Source organism: Anthonomus grandis, chromosome 2 (genome assembly GCF_022605725.1).
Source record: "Anthonomus grandis grandis chromosome 2, icAntGran1.3, whole genome shotgun sequence".
NCBI classification, from domain to species: domain Eukaryota; kingdom Metazoa; phylum Arthropoda; class Insecta; order Coleoptera; family Curculionidae; genus Anthonomus; species Anthonomus grandis.
The window spans coordinates 22,719,986-22,740,082 of NC_065547.1; the positions used below are offsets into that span (position 1 = coordinate 22,719,986).

Sequence of the window (20,097 nt, forward strand, 5' to 3'; positions counted from 1 at the left end):
ATCAGTGGTTCTACTGCATTTTCCAACATGTTTAAATAAAGGTGCTCTGCCAAATTTTGGACTAAAAAAAAGGCCCAAGAATGTGATTCTCTAATATGCACACATTTATTTTTTATGGGTATTGTGTGTATGTTTCACGAAATATATGGGGATTTACATCGCTCCAATAACGGACATTTTGTCTATTACCATTCAAAAAAAAAGTACATTCATCACTGAAACAAATGTTCTTTACATAAGCAGGCTGGCGTCCCATTCTCTCGGTCGTTACTTCGTAGAACTCAATACGTCAAATTCAAAACGTGTCAATTGATAAACCATTTAAATTTTATACGATTAAAATTTAAGTTTTTAAGTACCCTTTTCAAAGTAGCAGAAGATACATCACACGTGTCATCAGCTGTGGAAGTAGACTGTTGTGATCTCTTACCATAGTTGCTATAATATCCACCTTTTTTCTTCCGGATAGCTGGGACGCCCTGGATTTTTCCTACTGGCAACACTACCCTTCTCGGTAAATTTCTGCCATGGGTAGAAGTAATGACTTAATATTCTAGGACCATAAAGCATTCAGTGGGAGCTTTCAAATAATATATCGCATGATAATTTTATTTTTCAAAATGACGTCTTGCCGCAATTTTGAATTTTTGCAAAATGAGCTAGGGACCAAAAAGTAGTATTTAGGTTGCTAACGATGTGTGACAAATTTCAAATTTTTATTTAAGCGTACTCAAAACATAAGAGGGGGGACAATTAAGAGCCGCACTGTATAATTGGTATTTTAACATAGCGTTAATGCCCAACCTTAAGGGAGTAATATGTAATTTCTGTCAATATTTGATTTATTTATCTACAGATGTCACTATCCATCCAACTTATTTATATTTTATTATTAACTGTTAGTTTTTTAAAGTCGAAATTATAACCATTTGTAGTTACGTCATCCAGGTGAGAAAAAACGTATGGCGTAGATATTTTTGCCAATTAATATTAGGTTAGAAACTTTACCATCGCCTTCAGAAATTAATAGTCTGCTATGTATTTTTATACGTTCAGAAATTAACAAATGATTTATTTTAGCAGCATATTATTATATTTTTATATTCGTGTATATACATTCATTCCCAAAAAATTAAAAAATATCTTGTAGTATTTATTGTATTATTAACAAACTTAACAATTAACAAATATTATTATAATTAATCATAAATAATGGGACATAAACACATCTCGTGAGAGTGAATTGCACTTCAAATTGAGAATGTGAGAGCGAGCCGCAGATGCAACAAAATTGAGCACAACAATGATCGCAAATATAAAGGAGAATGGGATAAAATCAGATCAGGATTACGCTGCTCATATATTTTCCAAGCAAAAGACCGCAAAAACCAAATCTACAACATATTTGAAAAGTAGAATTCGGCACGAGCAGTAGACGTAACAAAACCGAGCTTACAAAAATTGTGAATAATGACAATTTAATTTACTTGTTCATGAAAAAAATGCTGATTGAAAAAAAAAAATTAAAATACCATTCCAAAAAATAAAACATACAAACTCAAAAAAAAACACGTCATATTGCATTACCAAGTTAATGAAATTGCAACGATATGATTGAATACTTAAACGACGATCATAAAATAAAATTTTCTAGAACAAAAAAAGCTTAATCAATCTCGTCAGTATTGTCAGAGTCAGAACTGAAATCAGAGATATTGTCTTCGTCATCGTCGTCTTCGTCAGTCGTAATCACAAGTGGCAGAATGTCATAGGCATCACACACTTGTATTGCCTCCCAAGCCTTTTCAATTACCTTTTCTGTATGAAAAACAAATTTTTGCCAATGATCTATAGAAATTTCGTTTATTACCCTTTCCCATGTAGTCAGAACTTCTGAAGGTGACCCCTTAAAATTAGAAATATATTGATCATATTTTCGTCTACATTCCAATTATACCATTTCAATTGCATTAAACTGGCAATGATATGGCGGCAGTCGCAAAATTTTGTGTCCTAAAGGTTTAACATATTCATCAAGGAAGTACTTTTTTTCACTAGGGCAGTTTCTGCGTGCAATACTCCATATTTTATCTTTCATGGCTTTTTCTGGAAAGCCAATATTCTTTTTCAACCATTCGGTCAGTCTCTGCTTTGTCCAAGATTTTCTCGGGATTTCTTCTAATAAACCAGAATGGTAACTTGCATTGTCCACGATTATAAATGACTTTGGGGGAAGATTTGGAATCAGCTGAGTTTTAAAACAGTTTTCGAAGTTTTTCCTGTTCATATTGTCATGATAATCTCCCGTCTTTAATCCACTCTTGAATATTAAATTTGCACCCTTGGTGAAGCCATCTTTGGTTCCGGCGTGGACCACGATATAACGATGACCTTAAAAACAAAAGATAATTCAATTCTCTTCTTTTATAAATCATTCTTCCAGAACATAAATTTAATATAATTAATAAGTATTGTTCCATGCACATACGAGTAGTGTATGGAGTTAAATTCCATCATATTGTCTTAGAGAGAAATTATATGAAACTATGAAACAGATAAAATTATGAAGTTAGAGGGCCCTTACAAGGGCAATAGTTTTTATTCAAAAAAAATCTAAAAAGATAACCAGATAATTTTTACCTTCACTGTTTTTCCTTGAATCCGTGTGCTTGGTGTCATCTTGCCAGCTACTACGAAATGATCCCTTGCTAAAAATCCACGTCTCGTCAATGAAAACTGGAGTAAAGCCTTCCGGACCTACATTTCTATTTTTGATATTCAATTTCTTCCCTGAATTTTTCTCTTATTGTTGCCAATATTACATATTCTTTTCTGGCGTACATAGAATAAAATATTGTGTCCCGAATTCTATGTTTCAAATATGTTGTAATTTTGGTTTTTGCTGTCTTTTGCTTGGAAGATATACGGGCTGCGTAATCCTGATCTGATTTTATCCCATTCTTCTTTATATTTGCGATCGTTGTTGTGCTCAATTTTGTTGCATCTACGGCTCGCTGTATCACATTCTCAATTTGAAGTGCAATTCCGTTTCGGACTTGTTCCTTTTCCATTTGAAAAAAAGCCAATATATTTAAAATCATCAGCTGCGATTGTTCATTATACCTATTATATCTTTTTTTAGGCATTATCTAACACTTTTCGAAATAACTTTCAAGAACAAGTTGACAAACCAATATTTTTGATTGACAGTGACGGATATTTTACATAACCTAGTAGGTATATAAAAGATGAATAATTATAACAAAAAATAAACAAAAATGACGTCATTACAAATGGGTATAATTTCGACTTTACCAGCCATTAAATGTTAATATTGTGTTGAACGAGCGGTATTGGATTTGGAAAGAAAAATGATGGGTATTATACGTCAAATGAGGCCAAACATATGATCATAAGTTCTGTATTAAAGACATTAACTGATACTTGAGTTCCTTCTTATGTTTACCTCGTACAACACTTTTCAGACTAAATATATTATTGAGGTATGTGCGTTCCTAATGACAAAACGTCCTGGATATGTAGCTGAAAATAAAGAGCACTATGGAACGACACCCCTAAATCTTTAAGTTATTAGGTGTTTCTTCAGAGAATAAGAAACAATTTTACATTTGGCAGCAGCAGAGATAGATTGTTATTTTTGCACCATGTATCGAGGAGTGTAATATTATTTTGCAATTCCATACAACCTAAAATACTATTGATGTCATAAAATAATCCTCATAAAACCAACTATTCACAATAAACTAATCTAATATAGTATTTATAAACGCATTAAAGAAAAACGACTCTATTATGTAGCCTAGTGGAACTAGGAAGAATTAAAAAAGTTTATTAGACGGGAAGAAAAACCGTAATTTTGGTTATCAAAATCTTTGGCCATCAATCAACAACCTTCTATAAATCCGTATAGACAACGTCAACTTGTGAACTGGCAATTATTGGTTCCGATATACATATGTTCTGTAAGACAAATTCAATTTATTATGGTAGATCTGTCTTTCCCCAGATTAAAAGAATATTCTTGTTTCAATCACAGATTAAAGAGCATTGTTAGCGGTTTGAGTAAAACACGAGTGCAATCAGATAAAAGAATACTGGTATCTTGTCAGAGCCAACTATTGATTTCAGCTTCACGGTTTTTAAGGCAAGTAGAACATCATTTTCGGTAAAATTGTACAAAATTATGTATTGTACATATGAATTTTGTTTTTTAACAATTTTTTTTAACAATAGTATTTTGCGGTAATCTAACAACAGTGTAAAAACTTTAAAAGAAATCGATAAACGCATTGGCAGTACCAATTCAATTCAATTCAAGTCAATTTTTAAGTCGTCTCAAGCTTTCTACTATATTGCCTATATGACAGAATCAATATCACTTTTAATTTTAGAACGAAATTCTTTAAATTTGGTTAAATCTTGAAGATAATTAAAATATTTAAATTTTTTCCATACACTCCTAAGTTTTTCATATTAAATATTTTATTATTACTGCGGAAAACCATGACGAATAAGTTCGTCTTGTTTATGTTTTATAGTCAGTTTGTTTATTGTGTTTGTGTTTTAAGGTCAGCCGTCTTAAAAATATAGAAATTACTGTCAACTTTGCAAACCTTACACTTTTTGCTACTAACATCAATAAATATTATATGTAAAGAAGGATGAACCGCTTCCTCGTCAACTAAAGACTCAGACCAACTTTCCACGTAGAGTGTAGAGCCTAAAATTAGATGAAATGATACGATCTAACAATCTAGCTTGACAATTTTTAATAGAGTTAATCTGCTGGCAGTCGAATAATTCTAAGAAGTAAATAAACTGACTTAGTCTACTAGATCTAGCAGAATTAACTGAACAGTAAAAATAACCACTCAATAATTTGATTAAATAAATAGGTTTAAGTCAATAAATATTCAAAAACTTTCATATACCCAGGAGTTGAATCTGAGGGATATATACATGCAGAGTGTTATAAAATTCGGTGCAAATATTTTAAGAACGTATTGTTGGAGTTAAATAAGACTTTTTGTTCCTATAAATACGCATCCTGAAATGCTTCCCCTCAGAGCTACAATCCGCGCAAATCGCTAGAAAAGAATTAATGCATAATTCTTCTGAAAATTTGCATATCCCCTTTTTTTGCTGACCAAACACCTCCAATTTATATCTCGCAGTCTATTCTTCGGCAATTTTTTGATTAATCAAATTTTTCATTTTGTCGGCACTATTCGGGTCAACGGTAACAAGAAGGGCAGCATTCTTATCATATCTTTATCGGCCGGCTTAATACGATGTAAAACATCTTTCTGCGTGTAGCTGTTGTGTTGTTTAGCATTTTTGAGTTTTATGATGAGCTTCGTCTCTTGGTATGTTGAGTTACTACTTATTCTTTGTCAACCTTGTCGTTCAAAACTTGTTGTGTTATTCTTTCGAAAGTCAGAGCCCTTGGTGAACCGATTTGATAAAATTTGAGCATTGCAGATATTAGTTTTGTCCTATTAGTATGTATAGCCCATCTTTGTCTCACTGATATAGAATTGGTCAATGCATTTCATTTTCAGGTACTGCCAATTATACACTTCAATTGACTTCTACTTCGGGATAATGATAGATAAAAGTCAATTAAATATATGTATATACTGCATATGAAATTGGGCATTTTGACCATAATCAGCACTTGCTCTGCAGTTAGCGTCAGAATCATTTACAACAACATGTAGAGACTGTAGCTCCAAGTGCTCCGACCCTTGTGGCGGATTATTTTTTAAGACATGAATAATTTTTGATTTTCTGAAAATCATTTGAAATATGTTTTTCAGAAGAATAACATATATATTAAATAGCATCTTTTCGGAAAATTCGAATCTTAATCATACCTGTGTGTTCTATTCGATACAGGTATACCAATGCTACCAATACAGGCAGTATGTGACGTCACAGTGTTAATATTTATTAATAAAGAAATAAACAATAATTAAAAATAATCAATTTAATCTTAGTTAAGGAATAGTGGAATATTGTTTCATACGAGTGAAACGTACTATGGATGCCGGCACGGTAGCGTTTGACTTTTAAAGGCTCCCAGCGTATAGATAAGGGCAGCCATGAGATTCGGACAGCCAGTTATTTTCGAATTCGGGAATGTTGAAGCTTTTATTTGGCGCACATTGGATTCACGGAAAACATTCGGACACACGGTCCTATTTCGCACCAAAAATTCAGGTGTTTAAAATTTAATAATTTTATATTTTAAATTCTTAATAGTGGCTCTTTGTCACATCAAGTACTATATTTTCCTAAAGAATTCATTGAGGAATACCCTGCTAATTTTGCAGTCGCCTCTCCGCCTATTAGTATTTGCAAAAAGCTAATTAATAAAAAAATTACTTCTACTTCGTTCCGCATATCTGAGCTACTACTATACAATGTACATACTACTACGCAATAAAAATAAAAATCAAATGTGTAACAAAAAAGAAAAGCCTTTTTAGTCTATACTTATTTTGATATCAAGAAAAGCAAAATATTACTGATTTCCATTACAAACAAAGAAAAATGCAAAAATACTTAATTTTTAATTACCTGAAAGCTGCAATATTCAATCCGTCTTCTAAATCCTTTTTGGATGGCTTAAAAAATCTCGCTCCGTTTTTGTTACTTCCAAAAAACGTACAGCCTCCAGTACAGCCACACTTGCCAGTTGTCTTGTTCAAATCTGGCCAGAGGAACCACAACTTCTTCAGTTTTTCGTCATGCATTCTCAAGAATTTTTGTTGCGTTTGATAAACGTTTTGATCTTTATTATCCCCAGAAATTGCGGACTCGATTATTAAGGGACCGAAGTTAATAGCGCCTACCTCGAGCCAAAGGTCTTGTTGTTCCATATTGTTTTGTCTAAAATATAATAAATAAATAAATACCGATATAAAGGTCCAAATTCTTATGTAATTTCTTACTTGCTGTGGTTGTATTTATGAGGATGCCACACTAACTGCCTTAGAGACATACTATAGATTACACAGGAAAGTCCTGAGTTGACTTGCTTTCCGTGAAGATTGCAGCTTGCAAGTCGAACCGGTGAGAGCTAAAAAATATATCTAAATTATATATGTATTTATAAATAGATTGACAAGCTAAACGCTTTACTATTTTGAAAAAATGCAAAACTATTGACTATGCTATGCAAAACGGTAAGCTTTTATGAATAGCTAACTAATTTTTCATTACTTCAATAACAATGCTCTTATTACAGTTGTTAGTAAGTAAATTTAGATGACAATCTTCAAATGAATATTAAAGAGTATAAAGTCTTAAATGATTTGCTGGACAATAAGTTAAAAATTGAAAAATGCGCTACAGTCTAAAGGATGATGAATATATGAATTATATTGATATGGATTAAAGATATGTTTCTGACGAATTGCACAAATGTTTTGTTTAATAATGTTGTAAAAGCTAGCAATAAGGTATATTTATATGTTACTCGCTATTGCCGAAATCGGCCACTGCCCGAAATTTGTGCTCGCAACGCGTTCTGGGTATATATTTATCCACAACGCGACATTTTAATTGATAATTTTTTCGAGCACTGACTAAACCTAATTAACAGAACGCGTTGTGGAAAAACTAAGTTACCCACGTTAAGTGAATAAAGTCTTAGACTGGTGTTGTTTCGCTTTGTGCATCATCTATTTTACCCATGTCGCGTTTTGCTCGTTCTGCTTTACCCACAACAAATTTTTAATAAAACAATGAATAAAAAAACCTTTTATTTAAAGGTTTATTATTAAAGCTACCTATGACATAAATACATAAGACATGTGTGTGATAGTGATATTGAAGAAAATACAAAAACAAAAAGGAAAAATATGTCAAACATAAGTAAAAAATTATTTGTTTTTACTCTTATGGCATTTAGCATGGCATATTTAGACAATTTCTAAATATCCTTCGTCTGATAATAAGAACGACCTGTCTTTTTTTCTTACATTAAGTTCTGTATTCTTCGTTCAAAAAATTCAGCTTTCATTTAGCTTCTTTCATCAGCTTTCCTTCATAGAATATTTTCGAAAATAAACACAACAAATCACAAAGCATAAATGAAGAAAACACACCTGTCTCAGAGTGATGCCGACCACTTACAAACTTTGTATTTTTTATTATATTTTAGAACATTTCCTGGCGATTTAAGGTAAACTCTACAACTTTCATATTTAAAGTTTTTTTGCCCCATTCCGTATAATAACCGAGATAGTTTTTGTCTAAATATAAAGAACAATCCTGTACAGTAGAACCAGTTATTAATTTTATTAACACTTACCCATAACTGTAAGGCAGCACCACTTTCTACCAACCAAAAGTCAATGGCGTCAACAGCCACTCGGACCAACTTATACTTCAACTTATGTTCTGAATAAGTGACATTCGAAGTACTGCTAACATTAACTGGGTCTTCCGATGATGGCTGTGCAACAGATGAAATTCTAACGGAGTTTCGCGTTCTGTCCTCACTGTCCCTTTTCCTTTGTTTCTGATCTCCCTTACCTTGGGTTGAACTCAAACCTGATCCTTTGGTAATCAGGCTGGTGCCACTGTTTTTGGGTTGAAGCAAGTGCTGGATCGCTAAAAATTTATATAATTTTAATTTATGCGATATTTTCTACGACTACATTACAAAACTCGAAATTAATCCCATATAAATAATTTGGAATCAATCAGAGCAAAAAATATTTTCCGACTTTCATATAAATTTTTGTCTTGTATCATTCTCCCTTTTTACAAGCTATAACTTTTAATACCTTGCATAAAGGACGAAATTAATCATTATTCCACGATCCTATTCTACATTATTCCATCATGCAAATTTTAAAGTACTCTCCTCTCACACGTACTTTGAGACTATGAGCTTAATTTTAACTTTCTTGTAAAAAAATTACAAACGGGTTAAGCTCCTTTTAAGCCTCAAATAGAAACAAACCTTCAACTAACAAATTTGACCCAATTTTATAACAATATTATAGTTGAAATTTTCTATTTTGGTATGTTGTATTTAGCATTAGGGCTATCTACTTTCTAATTCACCTTCTGAAATACTCGGTATTTGTTTACATTTGATGTATTTATGATATGCCAGAGATTTGGAGGACTTGCTCAGTGCCAGTCGGGGTAATACTGAAAGGCATTTGAGCGGGTCCCCTGGGCAGCGACGACGTGTTACACACCGGTCTGTCAGTACTGCGGGGTACCCCTTGACAAAGATCGAGTATGCTCGGATATATAGATCGGGTATGCGAGCCATGCAAACATCCTTCACGCGGTTCTACTAGGCTTGAGTGTGATTTTGCTTTTTCTACTTTCTGCTATTCGCTATCGGTTAATCTGACCACGGTTCTAGATTTCCCGTTTCTCCTCTTCGTGGCTTCTTTTTTCCTCTCTCGGGATGTAGGAGCTTCTGTGTATCGGGCTTAAGACAAGGTGGAAGCTATCGTTCCAAGATCTCGAAAGATTAGCCCAGATAGCACCTAAGGTCTTAAATCAGCTGTCTCGAACGATGTCTATAGAAAACCGGGCGAAATTCCGTGGTATTCAATCCTTTTTGTGGCATGCGCGGCTCTGTCACAATAGACAAACTTCCCACAGTTAAAAAAAGAAAAAGAATAAAGACCCTAACGTGGCGGGCGATAATCCCTATTTTCTTTTACAGGAATCTTCGCGGTTGACGGATGAATTGCCATCCGCACCTCTACCGGTACCCGAAGACCTACACTCCTAGGCGTTAAGAAATGTGCAATAGAGATAGAACCGGTGGTAACGACTGAGAGTAACGAGGCGTAACGCAAACGCCTAGTTAAGCTTAGGGTCGAAGGCAAAGACTATGAAACTGCCCTCGTCAAAATCCTTAAAAAGAGGCCGATCGGACGGGCACTGGTGGCTCGCGGATGGCGGAGGGAGATAACCATAACTCAACCTCCCACAGTGGCAAGCTTCTGCGCTCTGAAGGCAGAATCCAGGGCAGAAGGTGTAACGTCCTAAGGAGAGCGGAGGCACGCGAGTTGGGATTTTCCACTCCGAGCACCCGGTGAGTGTTTTGCTCGCTAGTCAGCTGACTGCTCTCCAAAGAGCGATACTTAGGGCGGTTCAATCTCTGCCTGAGGGTGGCTCACAAGTGAGGTGCTCGCACAAACCCGGGTGAGCTATAACTCACTTGTGCGGGCGGCGAAACTGCCAAATAGCTTGAAGAAGCTACAGAGAATCTTCAACCTTAAGAGGGAACTAGTTTTTAGGTTTGTTGACGGCGAAGATCACCTCATAAGTTCGGGTGATGTGCTATCGCGTCTGGGGGGGATAAACCGAGGTCTGGATACTCGCGAGTGGGTCGTAATACATCGTAAGTGTTCGCGACCGGGTCAAACGTGGACCTTTGCTGTCGACGACACATCTATGGACATATTGAGGTTAATGGACTTCAGACCGTTATTTGGTTTAGGCCAGGTGCGGTTTCGTCCGAGGACTAACACGTCCCAATAGAGAAGATCTAAGGACCTGGGCGATAAGACGCTACCCACGGCCTCACCTCAAACCTCTGGACAGTCGTCCACAGGGAAAGGTACAACCCAAAAAAGAATTTAAAAAATGCCCGAATCTGTCGATTTTAATATTGGGTTTAGGGTTTTACTACGTGAAAACTAAATATACAGGGTGACTCAAAAAAGATATGACGTCATCAATATGTTTTTAGAATGGAAACCACCATTTCTTAATGCAGAATTACAAAGAACGCATTTTTTTACAAAGGATATGGTTCAAATGAATAGTGGTTACACAATTTTGAACACAAAATTATGATAAAATTTAAAATTAAAGAAATACCTATCTAAATTAAATGTTGGTATTTTGGTTTTTTTTATTTATTGTTATCGTTGTTGTCAGTGGCAAAAAGCGCATGTATTTTGGTGCAACTATTTGAAGTATTTTTACATTTGCAAATGGTATTTATTCTTTTTGAGAGGCGAAAACAGTGTCATGCTGCGTTTTATTAGTAACTACAATTTATTACCTACTGTTGTATAAAATATGAGAAAATTAACCAAACGTAAATGACTCGAAATCTTGTGCATGATTGGTTTCGGAGATATGTCGCCTCCATCCGAAAAGGAGGTGGTTTAATTGTTTAATGCAACTTATCTTGATCGATCCGCTATTACTCAAGCATGGTATGCAGATTTGAAGCAAAGTTTCGTGAATTCGGGTATGTTCGGGATACTCAAAAAAGCTGGTCGGGGTTTAATAACTGAAGAAGATGAGCTTAACATTCTGTTAACGATCCAAGATAATCCCAAAGCCACAATCACAGGCACGGCTTCTAATGTTAATTAAGTTCCAACCTTATAAAATATTCTTATTTCTTATTAAGAGCAATCGGAAGATGATTTTGATCGCCGAAATAAAATTTGTGAGCAAATGCAGCAATTATGGAATGATAACAATAATTTTATAAAACGGATAATATTTTCTGACGAAGCAATGTTTACTCTAAACGCCCATGTGAACAGAGAGAATTGTCGATACTGGGCGACCGAAAACCCTCATTGGTTCACAGAATGTCATACACAACATCCTCAAAAAGTCAATGTGCGGTGCGGTCTAGTGGAAGGGAGTTTTAGAACCTTACTTTTTTTGATGACACTGGTGAGAGATATTTGGACTTTCTTCAAAATGATCTTATCCCCGCTCTGATAACTTTGTATCCGGATTTGGAAGAACCCGACATGCACCAACGTGATTTTTTTCAGTAAGATAGAGCCCCGTCACACTATGCTTTACTCATTCGCAATTATCTAGATGAAGTTTTTCCAAATCGCCTTATGGTAGATAAGGTAGACGACTCAATTATTTTTTATGGGAATACTTAAAGAGTAAAGTCTATGTCACTAAACCAGGATTTTTAGAAGATTTAAAAGAACAAATACGTCAGGATATTAGAAATATAACTCCAGATGTCATTGACAACGTTCAAAAAGTTTAAAATCGCCTTGCCTTGGTTATTGTCAGGTCATTAACGGTGCTCAATTCGAACATTTAATTTAGATAGGTATTTCTATAGTTTTACATTTTATCATCATTTTTCGTTCAAATTTGCTTATGTAACCACTATTTATTTGTACCATATCCTTTATAAACAAAATGACTTCTTTCTGATTGTGCATTAAAAAATTGTGGTTTCCATTTAAAAAACCATATTGATAATGTCATATATTTTTTTTGAGTCCCCTGTATATTTAATTTCCACATAGAAAAACCCTAAACCAAATATTAAAATCGACGGGTTCAGGCATTTTTTTCTAAAACGGTCCATTTTATTTTTATTGAATTTATCCGCGACTTATGGATGTACACTGCATATAAAATATTCGTAAAAACAATGTTCCAGATTTTATGCTATTTAAAGATAAATTAGTAAATTATGGTCAGAGAATTGTTAATTCTTTAAGAAACATTCTCCAGATAGTGTACCAGTAAATATCAATATAATAATAAAACTGACTTGATACTTAACTATATTAAATCAATAGACGTATTTGATAAAATCTAATATATCAGAATTATTATTGTATAATGTGGTATGTACTTTTAATTAGCCACACCTTATATTATTTAACAAAACATTTAGTAAATGTAAGTTTAAAAGTATTTGTCACAAAGCCTCACTGTTCCAATGTTTAAGTCAGGGGACCGTTGTAAAATCACTACTTATTGAGGGATTGAGAGACAAATCTGCTGAGCTGTGTTAGAGTACTGTGTGCGACCGATGTGTTAGGGTACAATACGGTAAAAAAATGTATTCAAAAAAACAAAAAGTAAAAACTTCGTTCACTTAAATGTCCGAGATTCAGTGAACGAGGCCGTTTCATTAGTTGAGGGGGTGGATATAGTTGTAGATAGTTTTCAGTGTTAAAGCTGCTTTCCAAATTCTATATGTGGTTAATCAACGTTTATAACTCGACTGAGAAGTTGAATAACTTATAGAACTAACACGACTTAAAGATGATGTATATGGAATTACAGTTTGTGACTTAGAATTAGGACTCATCAGATTTCCTACTGAGATAGAAGTAGATCATTCACCATCACAATCAGATTCCTCTAAATGATTTGGATGGTATCCTGTGTTTCATCAATTAAATTAGTAGATGACTGACAAAGCCTAAAGTGATGATGCAGAAAATGTAATTTTTCAATATAATCTCCCTCTTCATCTCTTGACCGACCCTAAATTATATTTATTTGTTTCCATATTGTTGCCTTACATTTTTCCGGATTTTTCGTACTTTTGTGAAACAAAAGCTAAAACATAACGACATAATATTTATGTTACAGATATCTTTCGGCATTAAGGAAGTATGCGCAGCTTTATGGAATGTGTATCCCTTTCATGTGAAACAATATTTCAATATACAACGACCTACTTTTACGGATAGGATATCTGAAGAATATAATAGACTTTTGGGTTTTCCAAATTGCTTTGGATAAAAAACATGTTAGAATAAAGCGTCCTCACACGGGTTCTATGTTTTAAAACTTTAAACATTACTTCTTTATAGTTTAAGGGATAGTTGATGACCATTATAAATCAACTGTTTAATTAACTACACAATGGCTCATATGAATAAAACAGAAGCCATGCTTTTGCTTAAGTTTTTTGAGATAAATACATTTCTCTTTAATGCAACAAAAAAAGACGGAGGTTGAGTTAAAGCATGTGCTTCACTTTATTAATACGACCCATTAACTGAACAAAATCATCATTGAGAAAGAATCACATCTTCTGAATATTTTAGAACATCTCAAATTCCAGAAACATGTAATTTCTGTCAATCTAGAAAATATAACCCTTGAACTAATAAAACAAAATAAATTTGACGCAAAAAATATGCAGATTTTTGCTGTTGAAATAATGTATTCAACTAAACTTACATCTGTCATTTATAAGGAAAATACTTTCTTTCACTTTTGAAGTTGTCCTAATTGTCCATCTTTACCTAACAATAATTATTAACACTCCACTTTATTGTTATATTCTATTTAAAATTAGATACCGTTATGCAAATTATTGGACATCCCATTAAAAAAATTATTATTTATGGTAATTAATTATCCAATACTACATTGTTTTGAAAGTTTACTGCATCTATTCTAAAAAAAATGTAGACTCTTAGATACAGATTTGTTTTAAGTTCCTATGTCTTTATTACTCAAAACTTAATACTGTTAAATTTCATGTATCAATAAATTAACATGCTCTCCAGATACTCTTGGCAACACTGTAAGTTGAAGTTTGACGTTTTTTGTTAGAGAGAGATGAATAAATATCCGTTAGTCAGTCGTTGCTGATTTACGCTTGGGTGAACATCTCGTGTATTATTTTGAATCTCAATTCCTAGAATCACGTTTTTTAATAGGTTATGGGCCAGGTCCCTAAAGTTTCCAAGTCGGTAGTGTCGGTTTTTCGGTAAGTCCAGTATTTTAACTAGTGAAAATGGTTTCAGGCAGTTATATAGCCAATGTGCCTAAGTTAAAGGGCCGGGAAAATTAACTCCGAGTGGGCATTCGCGGTCGAAAACGTCTTGATTCTCGAGGGTTTGCAGAAATGCGTCGAGGACAGTGAAAGTGACGAGGTTAAAATTGGGCAAGCAAGAGCCAAAATAATCCTGACCATCGATTCCTCTCTGTTTATTCATATAAAAGAGGCAAAAATAGCGCGGGAATTGTGGCAAAAATTAAAAATTCTCTACGATGACGATGGATTTGCAAGAAGGATTAACTTGTTACGATCGTTAATATCGGCGAGGTTGGATGACATGGACAACATGGCGGCGTACGTCAACCATATTATTGAAACGGCGCAGAGGTTGCGCGGGACAGGTTTCAATATAGATGAAGAATGGATCGGTTCTTTGCTCTTAGCAGGTTTGTCTGAAAGATTTTCACCCATGATAATGGCCATAGAGCATAGTGGTATGCTTATAACCTCGGACTCCATAAAAACAAAGCTTCTTGAAATGGAAGATAATAAAGCAGGGTGTGCTCTAATCGGCATTAGAAGTCAGAAGCAGACAAGGAAATATGGCAACGCTGGTACGGTAAGGTCCGTTGACAGTGACAGAGACCGGCAATGCAACAGTCAAGTGTCAAAAGTCAGGTGTTTCCGTTGTAAACAAATAGGGCATTTTAAAAGTAACTGTCCAGTTTTGAAAAACAATCCTAAATCGGGGGCTACAAATGTTTTTAGTGCGGCTTTCTTAAGTGGACAACGTTTTAGAGCAACCGAGTGGTATTTGGATAGCAGTGCAAGCGTCTATTTGACCTGTAATAAGGATTGGCTGTATGATGTAAAAAGTGCAGTTGGGCCAAAACAAATTCTAATTGCGGACAAGTCCAAAGTTTCTGTAGAATGTACAGAAAATGTAAATGTGAAGACTAGGGTAGGCAACCAAACATTTGATATCCAAGTGAAAGATGTTTTATATGTCCCTGAAGTCGCTACCAACCTACTTTCGGTAAGTCAGTTAACTAGCAAGGGAAATAAAGTAGTTTTTAGCTCTGAAGGATGTTGTATTTACAATGAGAAAAGGCAGTTGATTGCTGGGGCTAAGTTAATCGATAACATTTACAAACTGGATGTAGAAGCTCCAGGGCAGTGTTTTTGGCTGCAGTTTCTGGCAAAACATGGCATCGCAGGCTGGGGCAATTGGGGGTAAATGATCTCAAGAAGATGACCAATGGTGCTGCGGAGGGTATGCTGTGTAAGGGGCCAATAGATGTAAGCAAATATAAATGTGATACATGCAATGAAGGTAAGCAATGTCGTTTACCATTCCCTGACAAAGGTGGGCGTGCCTCGGACATCCTAGGGATGGTTCACACAGATCTTTGTGGGCCCATGGAGAAAGTTTTTCTCGGGGGGTCTAGGTATTTTTTAACTTTTCAAGACGATTTCAGCAAAATCATTTTTGTTTATTTTGTTAAAACAAAAGATCAGGTCTTTGAAACTTTTAAGGATTTTAAAAGTTTAGTCGAGAATCAAACTGAAAAGAAAATTAAGATTTTGCGCAGTGATAATGGGGGTGAATTTTGTAGCAATGTATTTGACAAGTACTTAAGGCAAGTAGGCATTATTCACCAGAAGACTGTGGCATATACCCCGGAGCAAAATGGTTGCCGAAAGGCTGAACAGGACCCTGCTTCTGGGGCGAAGCAGAAAATACTGCAGCGTATTTGCAGAATAGGACTGTGACAACTAGACTGCCTGACAACAAGACTCCATATAAAGTGTGGTTCAACCGTAAGCCAGATATTAAGCATTTACGCATTTTTGGTAGCACTGTGTTGACTCATATTCCCAAAGAGACCCGGCTAAAGTGGGATAAAAAGGCTAAGAAGACCATACTTGTGGGATATAGTGAAGAGAGCAAAGGGTATAGGTTGTTTGACCCTGAGACCAATAGTGTGGTTATTCGACGAGGTGTGCAAATAATAGAAGACACTCAGGACACAGTTCAAGTCAACATACAAGAGTGTATTGTTCCAGAAGAAGTATCTACTGCAGTGGGGGCAGGTGAGGCTTCAGGCACTAATGAACATGCCTCAGACACCAGTGTGCAGGACAAGTCAGAATTGGAGTCGGAGAAGAGTGTTGAAGACTATGAAGGTGGCAGCAGGGACAGCTCGAAGGACAGTGACACAGATTATGTTCCTACAAGTAAGATGGTCGGGCAGAGGGTTCCAGAGCCATGGTCTTCAAAGAGGCAGCCCAAACCCAAGGTGTTGGAGGATTACGTCACATACCTGTGTGTTGGAGACCAGGGACTTAAAGATCCGGCTACAGTGGAGGAGGCTATGACCAGGCCAGATGCAAAGATGTGGAAAGTGGCTATGCAAGATGAAATCCAAAACTTTGAGGAGAATGAAACCTGGGAAATGTCAGAGTGGCCTGCTGATAGTTCGGTAGTGAAAAATAAGTGGGTATTTAAAAAGAAAGTCAATTGTGAGGGTGAGGTTAAATATCGTGCCAGATTAGTGGGTAAAGGGTGTTCTCAAAGACCTGGTATTGACTGACATGACGAAACCTTCTCACCTGTTATGCGCTATTCTACATTAAGATTATTATTTGGATTGTCAGTTAAGTTAGGATTAGTCATAGAACATCTTGATGTAAAAACCGCATTCCTAAATGGGAATTTGAAGGAAAATGTGTTTATGCAAATGCCAGAAGGGTATGCAGGTGCCAATGATAACCCAAATAAGTGTTTCCGGTTAAAAAAGGCCATCTATGGTTTAAAACAAGCATCAAGGGCTTGGAACGATAAAGTCAATAATGTGTTGTTGGAATTGGGATATCATAGGTCCAAGCATAAACCCTGTCTTTATATTAAGAAAGAAAATGAACAGAAAAGTTTTTATCTGCTATAACATTGTTTGTGGATGATTTTTTAATTTTTTCTAACAGTGTAGAGGAAATTAGCAGGATAAAAACAGAATTAGGGTCAAGGTTGAAGATTAAAGCTCTGTCATTAACTGAAGCAGAATACATGTCTATTTCTGAGGCTACTAAGGAAGCCATGTATTTGCGAGGTTTATTTACTGATTTGATTGGCGTAGTTCCTTGTATAATTTTGTTCAATGACAACCAGAGTGCGATTAATTTATCTGCAAATCATGTTTACCTTAAGGGGACCTTTTTTTTGCTTATTTGCCGCTTCTCCGACGTCTAATCCGCTCTCGTGATTGGTCACTTTTTGCATCTTAGAAAAGTACTTAAAAAAAAAACCTCACATCAGAATGAGTTGAAAATTGGTCAAAGTGTTTCTTATTCGATTCCGCTCAGATCCACTATTTTGTTTGGCGATCCGTTATAATTTACATTTTGTGATTTGCTATTATTGGCTTCCCTCGTCAGCTGTTCAGGCTGGCTTGAATCTTGGTCGGGCGTTCACGTCGTTGCCAGTTTTACCGATGGTATTTTATTTACAGTTTATTAAATTTTAAGATAACCAGATCGAATATCACAAAACAAAATAGTGGATCTGTGCCGAATATATGCGAGAATCTGTGTGCCGAATTTCAGGCAAATCTGATAAAAAAATTCTTTTAAATTGTACTTTTTTCCGATTTCCTTGCTTTATTGATTTTTCGAATAAAACTGTATTTAAAACGTTCAAGCAGTTTTTAAAGGATGGCGCCACATGCAGATCCGAACAAAGTCAGGTTAGTTTGCTTTGTTTTGTTTATTTTGGATCTTATCCAATTGCAATTTCTAAACTTTGCTAAAATGTCAATGTTATTTTATTATAAAACCTATCCAATTAGGCAAAAATTGTGGGTTGCAACACTAATTGTGAATTTTCATGGAAAATATAGATTAACGCTTGTTTATTTAGAAAATTTCGAAATTTGTTATTTGTGAGAAACTGGTGCAAGAATCAAAGTATCTGGAGAAAAATACAAAACAAATATGTGTGAACTTTAATGATGTTATTGATAGTGTCTTCTTCATGCCATACCAAGCAAAATTTTGACTTGAGCAAGTTCAGATAGGTTAATCTCTGAGAGTATTATTATGAAAATGTAGTGTAGTATAAGTAAGTGTAAAACATGTGTATGAGTAAATTAATAATAAGCTGTATATTTCTTTAATATTAGTATTACTAATTAGTATTACAAGCCTAAGTTGCTTATTCTTCTCAGTAACTTGTTTATTTGTAATTAATTAGGAGGGTTATATAATGTGAAATAATTTTGAAAATTGGTAAATAGACATTATTTAATACCCTTGTTCTTTTAATCACTACTTAATTTACAATTACATGCCCATTTTTAAAAAGCAAGGGTTCATTACATACATGTATATGTTAGTATTAAGCAAAAAAATGTAACTATCAAATTAGTTAGACACATAAATTAGAACTTTTAAATAGCTTAGTTCATATTTTTGATAATCAAATATGATTTTTTTTGAGATTCATATTCCTTTTCTCATTAAGATTAGAAACTAAGCTCGAGTAGCCAAAGAACAAAAACACTATATCAAAAGATAATAAATAGTTATTGGTAAAGCTAGTAATTGCCAAATATTTTTTAAAAATTTAGTGCCATTACAATTAAGGTACTTTTAATTACACTGTGGACATGCACCTCTATATATTGGCCAATTATTCTCTTTTATAATTAAAATTTTAAAATTAGTTTTACTTTGGTCTTGCCTTGTTTTAACCTTTTGGTTCTCAAAATATACTCTATTAGCATGAAATTAACATTCGAAGCATTATTTTTCAAGCGCATACAGGTACTGCATACCTAGGTACTAATATTTATATAGCTTTTCTATTTTGTTAAAATTCGATGTAAATTACTTTATATTTCTGTTTAAATATTAAATAAATAAATAAATATTAAATAAATAAATAAATGTTATTTGTCAAAATGTGGTTTTTTCATAATTTTAGTAATAATAGTTTCCCTCAATTTTTCTTATATTACATTTGAAATACTTGTATAAAATATGTGTATGCGCACATTAGTTATTATGACATTAAAAGATATGAAAGGAATAAAGGCAACACTTATTAATACCTACATTGCTTTAGCCAAACAAATGATATTAGGTATGGAGATTTCTTATCTAAATGCCCATTTTTAAACATACATATATTTAATTGTAACAGCTGTATTTTTGGAGTTTAATTATTTTTTTCAAATGATACCCTTATAGGAACAATTCCTTTTTTTTTAATCATTTAAAAATATCTTAAATGGACAGAAGAACACAGAAAGAAAATAATTTAGTCAGTAACAAGGAAATTCCTCTATATTTTCTTATTATTTGTGATACTCTTATAGAGTACCTTTTATGCAATGATGACTTATTTATTTTTAATTTTAATGATTTCTAAAAAGCAGAATGAAGACTTAAAATGTCATGTCAGAAGCTGTTTTTTTAACTCTTTTTTTTGCAACTTTTTTCCTGTTTAAATATTTTAAATCTAATTAATCATATTTCAAAATAATCAAACAAAAATG

At 34.2% G+C, this 20,097-nt stretch overlaps 1 protein-coding gene across 7 annotated transcripts in view; it reads right to left on the reverse strand.

The window, feature by feature from the left end:
• Nucleotides 1-20,097, reverse strand: part of LOC126750147 (transmembrane protein KIAA1109) — a 234,885-nt gene that overhangs the window by 179,648 nt on the left and 35,140 nt on the right. For all 7 annotated transcript variants that reach the window (XM_050459660.1, XM_050459664.1, XM_050459662.1 and 4 more), the window contains 3 exons: nucleotides 8,342-8,643; nucleotides 6,978-7,105; nucleotides 6,604-6,915 (listed from right to left, as the gene is read on the reverse strand). In XM_050459660.1, the coding sequence (XP_050315617.1) occupies nucleotides 6,604-6,915; nucleotides 6,978-7,105; nucleotides 8,342-8,643 (742 nt within the window). The remainder of the gene's footprint in view (nucleotides 1-6,603; nucleotides 6,916-6,977; nucleotides 7,106-8,341; nucleotides 8,644-20,097) is intronic.